Raw genomic sequence first — 13456 nt, forward strand, 5'->3', positions numbered from 1 at the left:
CCCCGCGGGCAGCTGGCCGAGGAGAAGAGCCTGCTCCAGGAGCAGCTGCAGGCCGAGACGGAGCTGTACGCCGAGGCCGAGGAGATGCGGGTGCGCCTGGCGGCTAAGAAGCAGGAGCTGGAGGAGATCCTGCACGAGATGGAGGCCCGCCTGGAGGAGGAGGAAGACCGGGGCCAACAGCTGCAGGCCGAGAAGAAGAAGATGGCCCAGCAGATGCTGGTAAGGCCCCGCGGGGCCGCCCGTTGCGGGGCGGGGGGGGGGGTCCGAATCGCTTGGCCCTCACCGCAGGGTCCCGCGTGTCCCCGTTGGCCAGGCGTGGGGACCGGGGGTTGGAGAGGAATGGCCGTCTGCCCGCGGCCACACGGCCAGGGTGGGGACTTGAAGGCTGGCCCCCCCCCCCAACTCTCTTCCACCCAGCACTCCGCCCACGAAAACCTTCTCAGGCACAACCCCACGTGAGGGGCAGGCGCATCAGTTAGCCATCGCCGCGGGAGGAAGCCCCCCAGAACTTAGCAGCCGTTGTGTCACAGGGTCAGGGGTCTGCGAGCGGCCCGGCCGGGAGGTTCTGGCTCAGGGTCTGTCACTAGGCTGCACTTGGGACGGGAGCCCAGGGCTGGAGAACGCCCACCCCCCCTCCATCCTCGAGGCTCACTCTGTGGCTGTCAGCAGGAGGCTTCCGTCCCTCACCTGAGGGCTGCTCCCTGGGGCTGCCGGAGGGTCCTCACTGCAGAGCCGCTGGCTTCCCTGCAAGGAGGGGTGGATCCGGAGAGGGAAGAGGAGAGGAGAGCACAGTGCCTCGTAGAGCCTAATGTCGGGTGTTATACTCCGCGGCTTCTTCCCGATTTTATCTGTTGGAACCGCTTTGCTAAGTCCGGCCCACGCTGAAGGGGAGAGGACCAAAGAATTTGTGGACATAGTTTGAAACGGCCACGGTATCTACTGTTCCCGTTCGACGGACGGGGAAAACTGAGGCCCCGTGAAGCCAAGTGGTTTCCCAAAACTTGTATTTCCAGTAAAAGGAGACCGCAGAGCACAGGGGCGAGGAGGCCCAGCTTCTGGGTGGGTCAGTCCCCAGAGTTCCGAGGAAGGGACTCTGGGGTGGGCGAGGCTGTGATTTTTTTTTTCCCCTTCCCCCACCAAGGACCTGGAGGAACAGCTGGAGGAGGAGGAAGCTGCGAGGCAGAAGTTACAGCTCGAGAAGGTCACGGCCGAGGCCAAGATCAAGAAACTGGAGGACGATATTCTGGTCATGGATGATCAGAACAACAAGCTGTCCAAAGTGAGTGGGGCCAGCGTCTGCGTTAACACGGCAGGCTCCGCGGGGCTGAGGGCTCCGGATACTTGCCCCTTCGGGCCAAATACGAGACGCCGGAGGCCACGCAGAGGGCTCTGGCTTCAGCAGCGGGAGGCGGCCTCCTGACTGCCGTCCGGATACCGGCGGGCCATGGACGGGGTCCCCGGTGGTCCCACCAGCACCGGGTCTCAGAAACTCCGTGCCAGTGGAGCCCCCCTGGGTGTGCAAAGGCAGCCACGTGTGCCTGACTCTTGGGGGCCTCTCCCTCATTCTCGTGGACTGCTTCCAGTCCGTAATAGGGTGACCGGCTGTCCTGCTTCGTCTGGGACTGAGGGCTTTCTGGGATGGGGACTTGCAGTGCCCAAAAGTCCCCATGTAAACTGCAGTGCGCAGGCCCCCCCTAGGCAATAACCACTCCCCAGCCCCACCGAGTTTGGGCTTCCTTTAGTTCCTTGAGCTAGATGTCAGCTGGCCACCTGCCATGAGCCAGGCCCTGTTTTGGGCACAGGGCCTATATGCTGAAGGAGGGCGCTGCCCTGGCAGGGCTCATACTCTAGTGAGGCAGAAAATAGATAATCATACACCTAACCATTAATGACCATCACAGTCAGGGTTCTGAAGGAGGTTCACCATATTGTAAAAATACAGCACTGAGGGATGGAAACCAGGCATTCAGGGAAGGCTTCCTGGGGGAAGCAGCATCGAAGTGGGAACCCGACAAATGAAGAGTGGCTGGAAGGGGAGTGAAGGAACAGCTCAACAGATGGTCCTATCTGTGCAAAGGCCCTGTGGCGGAGAACAGCTGACATGTGGTCATAAGGGAAGAGGGCACGCCTGCCCAGAACATGAAGTAGGAGGGGCAGAGGTCCCACAAGATGAGAAGTGACTGGGTTATAGGGAATTACTGTTAAGGAACTTCTCTTTATCATTTTAAACCTCAACATAGCACTTGGTGTTCGTGGGGGGTTCCCTGCCAACTGTTGATCTGGAAATTACAAAAAGTGAAAGGCCCGTCTTGCAGAAGAGAAACAAAAAAAGCTACCGATATTTCTCTTTCTTTTCCCAAAAAGGAGCGAAAACTCCTCGAAGAGAGGATTAGTGACTTAACCACAAATCTTGCAGAAGAGGAGGAAAAGGCCAAGAACCTTACCAAGCTAAAAAACAAGCACGAATCTATGATTTCAGAACTGGAAGGTAACCCAGCCACCCCCAACAGGGTTTCAAATGGACGTGGTAAAGCTGGGAAGATCAGAGAGCAGATTTGAGTGTGGCACGTTATTTCAGGAGAGGTACAACCCTCCCCAGGCTCTCGCGGCCAATACGCCAGTAATCGTCAAGGGGCTTTTCATCAGCATTGAGTTTCTTGCCACAAGATAGCAGTCTGGGCCATGACAGTTACCTGAAGGGCCGGGTGCGTGTGTGTGTGTGTGTGTGTGTGTGTGTGTGTGTGTGTGCATGTGAACTGCCCGAGCAGAAAGGCTTGTCCTCCGGGCGCCTTTCTGGTAGCTGCCGCCTCCTGAGGGGGCCCCTGGCTTTTTCACAGTGCGGCTGAAGAAGGAGGAGAAGAGCCGGCAGGAGCTGGAGAAGTTGAAGAGGAAGCTGGAGGGCGAGGCTAGTGACTTCCACGAGCAGATAGCGGACCTCCAGGCACAGATCGCGGAGCTCAAGATGCAGCTGGCCAAGAAGGAGGAGGAGCTGCAGGCCGCCCTGAGCAGGTAGCCCGGCCTGCGGGGGGTGCATCCTGACGTCCTGTGTTCATGTGTCCCGGGGGGCCACAGTGGGCCCCGTCTTCCTCCTCCTCCAGGCAGGCCTCCGTCCTCCCGGGTGCCTCCCCTGCCCTGCTTGTACTTCCACAACAGTGCCACTGACTTTCTTCTGTCGCCGCCGAGCCCATCCTGTCTCTGTGTGTCCCCTGCTCCCGCCGCGTCTGCCCCTCAGACCTCCAGGCCTCTGTCATCTCCAGTTGCCCATGGAGTCCATTCCACTGGCATGTCAAGCACCAAGTGCCCGAGGCCGGGATGAGCCTCCTGCCCCTCCCTCTTAGGGCCCTTGCCATCAATGCCCGTCTCCCCTGACTTTTGCCCACCGCTCTCCTCCCGCCCCTGGCTGCAGCAGCCCCCAGATCCCACCAGTCCTTTGGAAGGGGTGGTGACCCCATTCCCTGTTTGCCCTTCTCCCTGGCTGAGTTCATGCCTCATACTGGGAATCTTGCAGCCCCAGCTAAGGGTTGTTTTCCTATTCGCTGCGTGCCGGGGTCTTTCCAGACGGTATGTTCTTTCACACCTGGCCGGTACGCTGCTGTGATCTCCACGTCACTGAGCAGGAAGCCGTGCTTGGGGACGTGAAGGAACGCGTGATTGTCACACAGTTTTGCGGAGGCAGGGCTGGGGTGAAAGCCCCAGAACTTTCTGACTGATCCCCTGGCCAGGTCTATCTCTTCCAGCGTGGGCTGCGGGGGGAGCGAGGGCAATGAACCGCAAACATCACCTGGGGCGTAAACCCATGCTGGCTCGTGCAGGGAAGGCCGGCTTCCTTAGCTTGGTGCTCAGAGGCCCCCCCGCCCCGGCCCCCCACCGCCACGTACAGCCGGACCCAGCCGACCATCTAGCTTTCTCTCTTAGCTGCTCCCCATTCCCAAGCTCCCTACCATCTCACCTGCCCCTGCCCTGTGCAATCTTGCCTCTGTGCCCTCTCTTCACGCTTTTCCCTTTCCACTCACCACGGCAAAACAAGAGCCCGGCTCCACCGTGCGTCAGGAGGGAGCTGCCTTCCATGAAAGTCCTCACGTGCTCCCGGCCATTTGGACGATGCTTCTCCCGTCCCACCTTGACCCACGGTTGCTGCCTCCCCCACACTGGGGGCCCTGGTTTTAATACCTCCCCGAGCAATACCTGGTCACCTGCTTCGCATGGAGCAGGCACTCAGCCACGGTTAGAGCAAAGAGGAGAAAGGAAAACGAGTAGTTGCTAGGGAGAAATAATTGTCCGATGTTTACAGAGCATCTGTTGAGCACCTGCTGTGTACTAGGTGCCTTGCTAGTCTGGAGCCATGCTCTGCACACACACACACACACACTCACCACTGTTTGTGGACATCAGATGAGTCCTAATGTGCACGCAGTCCGACCTAGCAGGAAGGGGTCCACCGTGTCTCGGGGACATGGGGGGAACATGCTTTCGATATCCAAGGAACAGGATTCTCTGGTCCCTGGAAACAACTTTTGGCCACGCCGTGAGATCTCGGGGGCCAGAGACCCCAGGGCCTTCACCATGCTGGTCTGTCGCTGGCAGGCTGGACGATGAAATCGCTCAGAAGAACAACGCTCTCAAGAAGATCCGGGAGCTGGAGAGTCACATCTCAGACCTGCAGGAGGACTTGGACTCAGAACGGGCCGCGAGAAACAAGGCCGAGAAGCAGAAGCGGGACCTGGGGGAGGAGCTGGAGGCGCTCAAGACGGAGCTGGAGGACACGCTGGACAGCACGGCCACCCAGCAGGAGCTCAGGTGGGAGACCGGCCGCGCAGCCGCCCCCGCCCCGCCGCGTGCATCAGGTGGCTGGTGGAACAGGGGCAAACCCAGAGCGGATCCTGAATGACAGGGTTCCTTGGGCCCTACGGTTACCGCCTTGGGTTTTTTTGTTTATTTATTTTGAGAGAGAGTGCGAGAGCAGGAGAGGGGCGCAGAGAGAGAGAGAGAGAGAGAGAGAGAGAGGGAATCCCAAGCAGGCTCTGCACTGTGAGTGTGGAGCTCGACGCAGGTCTCGTACTCACGAGCTGGGAGATCATGACCTGAGCCAAAATCAAGAGTCCGAAGCTCAACCAACTGAGCCACCCAGGCACCCCTGTGATACATTTTTAAAATAACATTTGTTGGATTTGTCCTTAAGATTTGCTACGGGCTAACAGACACCAGCAACAACAACAACAAAAACACCCCAAAACAAAGAAACCAAAAAACCCAGAACAGAAACAGATCACTTGTTGGATAATGCATGCTGAGTTCAATGAAAGTAGGTCACTTATTCATTCAACAAACATGCAAATGGATTTTGAGTGCATCCTTTATCAGGTGCTGTGCTAACTCTGAGGTTGATGTCCTGCACTTCAGGTTTTGTGCCACACCTGTCACCTGGGCCCAGAAGTCAGCAGTTTTCTGCCCCCTTCCCACCTGGCCAATGACACAGAAAAGCCCTTGGTGTAGTCTTCAAATGCACGAGCTCAAAGCCAGATCATTTGGGTTCAGATTCTGGCTCTATGACACAGTGGATGTACCAACATGGGCTAAGAATCTCTTAGCCTTAGATTTCTCCTCTGTAAACTGGAAAAATTAATGTATCTCCCTCTAAGGGTCACTCTGAAGATTATACGAGATGATGTCTATAAAGAACTTAGGGCAGGGCGCCCGGGTGGCTCAGTTGGTTGAGCATCTGACTTCCGCTCAGGTCACAATCTTGCCATTTGTGAGTTCCAGCCCCGTGTCAGGCTCTGTGCTGACAGCTTGGAGCCTGGAGCCTGCTTCGGATTCTCTATCTCCCTCTCTCTCTGTCCCCCGCCCCCTTGTGCTTCCTGTCTCTCTCAAAAATAAACATTAAAAAAAAAAAAAGAACTTAGGTCAAGGCCTGGCATATAATAAGTAAGCTCAATAAGTAAGAGCTAATATTAATATTGGAGGAACATTTTGTAATTCACAGATGTTTTTTCAACACGATTTTGAGTATGCTGTGTATTTATTTGCTGGCCTTGAGAGTGTATTGGCCTTTGGTGTATTTTTGTGCTGGCCTTGAGAGTTTCTGGGCAGGTGACATGCTCTTTACTTTGCCGCTGAGGAAATGCCCGGTCCAGAGAGGTTAGGGGACTCAGCCGAGGTCACACAGCCAGGGAGGGCTGATGATGGGGACTTCAGCTCTGGGTCCCCGGAGAGCTCTTGTTGCTTTGCACGGCACTGTCGGAGGTGAGCCCCGGTTTCCGGCCGACTGCCATCCACGGTGTTCTTCCTGCCCAGGGCCAAGAGGGAACAAGAGGTGACGGTGCTGAAGAAGGCCCTGGACGAGGAGACCCGGTCCCACGAGGCGCAGGTCCAGGAGATGAGACAGAAGCACACGCAGGCAGTAGAGGAACTCACCGAGCAGTTGGAGCAGTTCAAGAGGGTAAGTGGTGACTCGTGTGTGTGTGTGTGTGTGTGTGTGTGTGTGTGTGTGTGTGACAGCATCATGCCGACAGCTTCACATAACCACGTATCAGGGTCTGTGCTGAGACGAATCACACACCACACAAGAGTCTCATGACCGTGGTGGCAGCCAGCATTTTTTCAGGGCGCGCCGTGCACGTATCCGTTAATCCTCACATCCACCTATGACGTAGGTACTCTTGAGCCCATTTTACACACGAAGGAACTGAGGTCAAGAGTGTCTAGAGGCGGGGGCGCCTGGGTGGCTCAGTCGGTTGAGCATCCAACTTTAGCTCAGGTCGTGATTTCATGGTTCGTGGGTTCAAGCCCCACGTCAGGCTCTGTGCTGACAGCTCACAGCCTGGAGCCTGCTTCGGATTCTGTGTCTCCCTCTCTCTCTGCCCCTCCTCCACTCATGCTCTCTCTCTCTCTCTCAAAAATAAACATTAAAAAAAAAAAGTGTCTAGAGGTGAGGAGAGTCACCCAAGGTCACACAGCTAGTGACAAAGCCATGATTTGAACCCAGGCAGTGCAGCTGCCTGCCTACCTCTTGCCCACTCCGGGGCAGGGTCTACAACACCCTGCCCTCCGCCCCCGTTGCTTAGCCACAGTTGAGAACAACTTCTGGGTCACTTAAGATGGAGAACATTCTTTCCGTCTTAATTTCCCTGCAGGTTGGAGGAAAACAGCTAGCTCTCCGGCAGAGTTTGAGAATGACTGGATCTAGTCGTTCTTTTCCCTCGTGCTTGGCTATCTGGGGTGTGTGGGATTCGAGGCAGTTAAGTAGCCCGAGTCTGAATGCTTCACACCCAAAACTTCTTCTCCCTTGGGAGAATTTCCTTGTGTTTCCTTCCCAGGGGTGAGCTGTTTAGCTTGCAACATCCGGATGGTGTCCCTAAAGATCTGATTGCATCCCCCTCAGCACTATGGCTCCCCCGATCCCTGCCCTTTCTAGATATCCGCCCCCCCAAGCTAGACTAAATGGGCACAGCATTACCTAAAAATTGTGGGCAGTTTTGAGTTTCTCTCGGCAGCCAAGGTCACTCTTCTTCCCTGAGGGGGTTTACTGAGCACCTTTCCGCCTCTTCTAGAAGAATCTCCAATTTTCCTGTACAAGAGAACAGTGGCAACAGTCCCTTACGTAGCACTGACTATGTGCCTGATACTGTTCCAATGCTTTCCAGACACGAGTTCATTTCATTTCATCTGGGGACTTTGTTAAAATGCAGATGTCCGGGCCCCGTCTTCCACCCTCCTACAGGGGGGGTCTTAGGCCCAGTGTCTGAAAAGTGCAGGGCAAGACTGAGCCCCCCCCCACACCTTCCAGGTGAGTAAAAGGACTCTTGTTAAGTGGGAGTTGAATACTAACGTTGAACACTGTGTCACTTCTTTGGACAAATAAGATTTGCTAATTGTCACTACACAACATACATTTTCTCTTACGGTGCTATGCTGAGTAAACGTGGTGAGAGTGAGACCCTTCTTGTTCCCGATCTTAGGGGAAAAGCTCTCACTTCTTCCCCACTGAGGATGTTTGTGTTTAGCTTGGGTTTTTTTGTTTGTTTAGAGATGGAGAGATAGAGATAGGAAGGGGCAGAGAGAGCATCCCTAGCAGGCTCCGTGCTATTAGCCCAGAGCCCAAGGTGGGGCTCAATCCCCTGAACTGTGAGATCGTGACCCGAGCCGAAATCTAGAATTGGACACTTAAGTGACTGAGCCATCCAGACGCCCCTAGCTTGTTTTTTGAAAATCAGAATTATTGAGGTCTGTGCAGTAAGACTCATCAGTTTTAACTGTATAGTTCAACTAATTTCGACAAACGTATGCATTTGTGTAACCACCACCCGTCATGATGGAGAACACTAGATTTTTTATTTTTAAACATTTTTAAATTTATTTTGAGAGAGACAGAGAGTGAGAATCCCCAGCAGGCTCTGAGCTGTCAGCATAGAGCCAGATGTGGGGCTCAAACTCCCTAACCATGACATCAGGATCTTAGCCGAAAGGAACCAAGAGTTGGAAGCTTAACCTGAGCCACCCAGGCGCCCCACAACACTTTTTAAAAATGACGCTGGAATGCAGTTTTTTCTTTATTAAATGTTGGCAACAAAGAATAGGTCTATCGGGACATGACGACAGGTTGGATGTAGCTTGTGGAATGCTGGTTTGCAACCTTTGAGCTTTAGCAGAACAGAATGCAAAATGTCTCACCGTGACCGTGTGTCCCCCACACTGCTGCGTTTCTCCCCAAAGGGGACAAGCATGGGTCCCTGCACCTACCTGACCGGAGGGGAAGGGAAGGAGGAAGATCCACCAGTGACAGAGTTAGGTTCTTAACCCGCTTTCCTGGCCACAGCTGTAATGCCTTCCCTGCCCTGTGCTTCCCCGGCCAGGCCAAGGCCAACCTAGACAAGAACAAGCAGACGCTGGAGAAGGAGAACGCAGACCTGGCCGGGGAGCTGCGGGTCCTGAACCAGGCAAAGCAGGAGGTGGAGCACAAGAAGAAGAAGCTGGAGGTGCAGCTCCAGGAACTGCAGTCCAAGTGCAGCGATGGGGAGCGGGCCCGGGCCGAGCTCAATGACAAGGTCCACAAGCTGCAGGTGAGCGGCCTGCATGGCCAGCGGCCCTTGGGGCCAGCCCTGGGGGGGACGAAGCTCTCCCCGGCTAACTGAAGTCTTTGGCTGCAGCACAAGTTGGTTCCCTCTTGTAAGGTCCCTCGAGGAGAGGAGGGCTTCTCCCTCCTCAATTCACTCTTGAAAGGCCTTCTTCTGCTCCTTCAACAAGTCTATGAGTATTTGCTGTAGACCATGCACCATGTTTGACCCTGAGATACATCAGCAAGAAAGACACATTCCCTGCCCCCATAGAACTCTGACCTAGTGGAGGGAAAGGCGTTTATAATTCCATGAGTGAGTGTAAAATGACACTGTACGTAACTGGGGCGGGGGCTGGGGGGGCGGGGTCTGGCCGGCGGGAGGAGGAGTCGGGAAAGGCTTCCCGAAGAAGGAGGTATCATCTGAGATAAGTAGAAGTCTACCAGGCGGAGGGGACAGCATGTGCAAGGGCCCAGTGGTTAGTGGGAAATCAGAAGAGACCACATAAGTGACGCTAGAAAGCTGAGCTGGCAGGGGAAACATGGTACAAGATGGGACGAGGGAGGTAGGTTGTGGCCAGATGACACAGGGCCTTCGAGGCCCTATTCTATGTACATTCATCTTTATTCCGTGCGACAAGTCGTCATTGATGGGTTTTAACCTGAGCAGTGACAAGGTCTCTCGGTCTTTGGTCTCAGTTAGCTTTGACTTAGACACTTGGCCTGACATCCATTCATGGGACCCAGGCAGACTTTTGATAAATCGGTGTGCTTACAGCCTGGGACCAGGGACCAGGGGGAGCATTAAGTAGGATTTCTTTCCACGTGCCCTTGAGAGCAGGGGTTCCGCTACCGTAACACAGGCAGTGTCCTGGAGACATAGAGTCAAGATTATTTACGTTCTCCTCGTAAGGGGGAGAGGATGGACGGTTGACTGATAGCTCAGTAGAGGGCTTCTTACCTTTAGTGTCTGCATCTCTGGTTGGGGCATGAAGGTCAATGAAAGGGCAAAGAGTAGAGGTGAGGAAGAGGGTGGTGGGAACAGGGCCCTTGGAAGTAAAGGTGCCATCTGCGTCCCCCCTCCATCTTCAGGGAGCAGGCGAGTTGTCTAGACTCTCTAACCTGCTGCTTCATTTTTGCCAACTTGGCGAGGATTCGGGGTCCATTTAGTAGGATCAGGAACAAGCCAATACAGTCTGGGGCTCAAAGAGGTTCTTAGAGCCAGGCTTCCCAACTTATAGGTGCTACACTTCCCTTGGGGGCCATGGGGTTACCATGATCAGGCCCCATAGCCCATGGCTATTTCTTAATCAGCGAATACAACGAGGCCTATCGTGTGAGTCGAGAGACCTTCTCTTACTTCCTAAGGATCCTGTTCTAGAGGGCTCTAACCACAGTCTCTTGGCACCCTCAGAATGAAGTGGAGAGTGTCACAGGGATGCTCAACGAGGCTGAGGGGAAGGCCATAAAACTGGCCAAGGATGTGGCATCCCTTGGGTCCCAGCTCCAGGACACCCAGGTGGGTATTCTGCCACGTGATTCAGAGGGAGCTGGGGTGTGGACTTCCTGGGGGTGGCTCCCTGAGACTTCCACATGGCATTTCGTAGGAGCTGCTTCAAGAAGAAACCCGGCAGAAACTCAATGTGTCCACCAAGTTGCGCCAGCTGGAGGACGAGAGGAACAGCCTGCAGGACCAGCTGGACGAGGAGATAGACGCCAAGCAGAACCTGGAACGCCACATCTCAACTCTGAACATCCAGGTGCTGGCCGTGTGTCCTTGCCTTTCTAGGTGTAAGCCTTGAAGGGTAGCTCAGGAGCTGGGAGAGGCTGTGGTTGAGCGTTGGCGCCATTTTGTTTGGCTCACTGGCTCCCCCTGCTGTTGAATTTCCTCCAGGAGGAGAAGGTGGTCTCTTGTCAGGGTGGAGTCAGGGATGGGACTCGCTCATTGGCCCTCCTTTTACCCCAACCCGGACACTGTCATTTTAGCTCTCCGATTCGAAGAAGAAGCTACAGGACTTTGCCAGCACCGTGGAGGCCTTGGAAGAGGGCAAGAAGCGGTTCCAGAAGGAAATCGAAGGCCTCACCCAGCAGTATGAAGAGAAGGCAGCTGCTTATGACAAACTGGAAAAGACCAAGAACAGGCTTCAGCAGGAGCTGGACGACCTGGTCGTCGATTTGGACAACCAGCGGCAACTGGTGTCCAACCTGGAGAAGAAGCAGAAGAAGTTTGATCAGGTAGGGGCTGGAGGGCCGTCAGCTCTGTTCACGGACACGGGGTGGGGCGGGAGGGTCTTTGAAGCAGCTGGTGTGCCTGCCATGTATGTGTCTCCCACCCATCCTCCCAAGGAAAGCTAGCTTGCCTTGGGTGACCATGAAGCATCGGGGCTCCTAGGTCAGAGCGAGGAGAGCACTGGCTCTTGGACGTGACTTCCAGATATCCCCACCACCAGGGCCACCTGCGACCCCAGGGATGCCTTAGTTTCTAGCCCTGAGAAGGAAGGAAATTTATTTCACTTAACAAGTATTTATCGAGTGCCTCCTGAATACTCCACATAATTTAACGTTCCACCTTTCTATACCACTTCCCCTAACATTTCATGATGAAGAATTTCACGCACACAGCAAAGCTGAAGCACCGAAGAGTGAACACCTGTATACCCACCACGTGGATTGGATCATTGATGTTTTACCAAATTCGGATGAACTGTCCCTGTCATTGGATGCATTTCAAAGCAAATGACAGATTTCCCCCTCTATACTTCAGCATTGTGTGTCTTAACTGGAGTTCTTCTTTAACAGAAAATTTTGCTTCTTGTGTATACATGCAAATGCACAAATCTCAAGTATCCACTCACTGGAGTTCTGGTAAATGCATAATACACCCATGTGGCCCAAACCCTTAAAAAATGCCAACTTTTAATACGCTACTCAGATTTAGCAAAGCTGATTTGGTGTGCAAGTGACTTGGGATGATCCTCGAAATCAATCTGGGGATTGTTTTGGGAGGCCAATGCCAGAGGTGTGGGGGCTCACTGCCCCTCCCCACCTGGGCTCAGGGGAGCAGGCTTCCAGGTGTGACGCTGGCTGTGTCCTTCTCCATCTCAGGCGGCCAGCCTGTCTTCACTGCTTCCACTATGCTGTCCCATTACTGGCTTGAGGGCCTGGGGTCGCTTCTTTTATTTCCCTGTCACACGTCACGTAGGCTTTTGTGCTGACTGCTGTTTTGGGGGCCCCTATTACTTACCTGTCTTCGCTCACTTCTCAAAGCCTGGTTTTTGGATGTGTCAGTGTATACGCTTATGCCGCTGTCTGTGCGGATGACATTAACGTCGGCCTGGAGTGTTCCTTGAACTGCCTCTCCAAGCACAGAGCTAAGTATGTGCCGCTCTGTCCACACGCTCACCCTTTCCCTACTCTGGCTCAGAGAGTGCTTTTGAGGGCTGGAGATGAGTGGCCATGATAAAAAGAATTAGTGGCCTCTGGCAGGATTAAATGTCACTGTGACCTAGTAGTATGTTCGAACCAGCATGGGCAGTAAGGGCAGCATTAGTGATTTCAAAGCACAGAGACTCAGCAGGTGCTGGCTCTAAGGTCCACCTACAAGAAGTCAGAAGGAAGCTCTTTATTAACTATCTGCATAGATGCCTTAATGACTTCCACCTGCCCCTGAAGAAATTCAGGCAGGAGGCTGCATGCGCTTATTTGCAATTGAAAGGGAGCCTGGGTGGCTCATTGGGCTAAGCGGCTGAGCGTCAGACTCTTGGTTGTGGCTCAGGTCATGATCTCTAGGTTTGTGGGTTCGAGCTCCGCGTCGGGCTCTGAGCTGACGGTGCACAGCCTGCTTCAGATTCTCTCTCTGCCTCTCTCCCTCCCTCTCTCTGTCTCTCAAAATGAATAAAGTTATTTTAAAAAGAAAAAAAAAAAAGGGAAGCCGAACTTCACCTTCGGGGCTGGGCTTCCGTTGTGTTGTAGTTGTTAGCCGAGGAGAAGAGCATCTCTTCCAAATACGCGGATGAAAGGGACAGAGCCGAGGCAGAAGCCAGGGAAAAGGAAACCAAGGCCTTGTCGCTGGCGCGAGCCCTCGAAGAGGCCCTGGAAGCCAAAGAGGACCTCGAGAGAGCCAACAAAATGCTCAAGGCCGAGATGGAGGGCCTGGTCAGCTCCAAGGATGACGTGGGCAAGAACGTAAGTGGTTCCTCCGTGTCTGTGCCTGTCCACAGGTCACCAGCCCCCTCCCCACTATGCATTACCCACAGGGCGGGACGCGGGCACCCTGAGCCTCTTCCACGGGACGGGACCATCAGGACTGAAGGCCGTCACGCAGACGGGGACTGGTTGGAAACAGCACTTGGGGGGGGGGTCCCCAAGGAAGACTCTGGCCTTGACTCTTGGCACTGCATCCCG

At 54.4% G+C, this 13456-nt stretch overlaps 2 protein-coding genes across 6 annotated transcripts in view; one reads left to right on the forward strand and one right to left on the reverse strand.

Moving 5' to 3' along the window:
• The window catches only part of MYH11 (myosin heavy chain 11), a 122593-nt gene that overhangs the window by 96477 nt on the left and 12660 nt on the right, over positions 1–13456 (forward strand). For all 5 annotated transcript variants that reach the window (XM_042922891.1, XM_042922887.1, XM_042922888.1 and 2 more), the window contains 11 exons: positions 13–219; positions 1142–1279; positions 2365–2488; positions 2838–3009; positions 4585–4797; positions 6295–6439; positions 8853–9059; positions 10467–10571; positions 10660–10812; positions 11039–11287; positions 13025–13237. In XM_042922891.1, the coding sequence (XP_042778825.1) occupies positions 13–219; positions 1142–1279; positions 2365–2488; positions 2838–3009; positions 4585–4797; positions 6295–6439; positions 8853–9059; positions 10467–10571; positions 10660–10812; positions 11039–11287; positions 13025–13237 (1926 nt within the window). The remainder of the gene's footprint in view (positions 1–12; positions 220–1141; positions 1280–2364; positions 2489–2837; positions 3010–4584; positions 4798–6294; positions 6440–8852; positions 9060–10466; positions 10572–10659; positions 10813–11038; positions 11288–13024; positions 13238–13456) is intronic.
• Positions 11513–13456, reverse strand: part of NDE1 (nudE neurodevelopment protein 1) — a 43025-nt gene continuing 41081 nt past the window's right edge. The window contains exon 9 of the mRNA XM_042922896.1: positions 11513–11540. Within this exon, the coding sequence (XP_042778830.1) occupies positions 11528–11540 (13 nt within the window). The 3' untranslated portion in view covers positions 11513–11527. The remainder of the gene's footprint in view (positions 11541–13456) is intronic.

The sequence above is a fragment of the Panthera leo genome, chromosome E3 (assembly GCF_018350215.1).
Source record: "Panthera leo isolate Ple1 chromosome E3, P.leo_Ple1_pat1.1, whole genome shotgun sequence".
NCBI lineage: Eukaryota > Metazoa > Chordata > Mammalia > Carnivora > Felidae > Panthera > Panthera leo.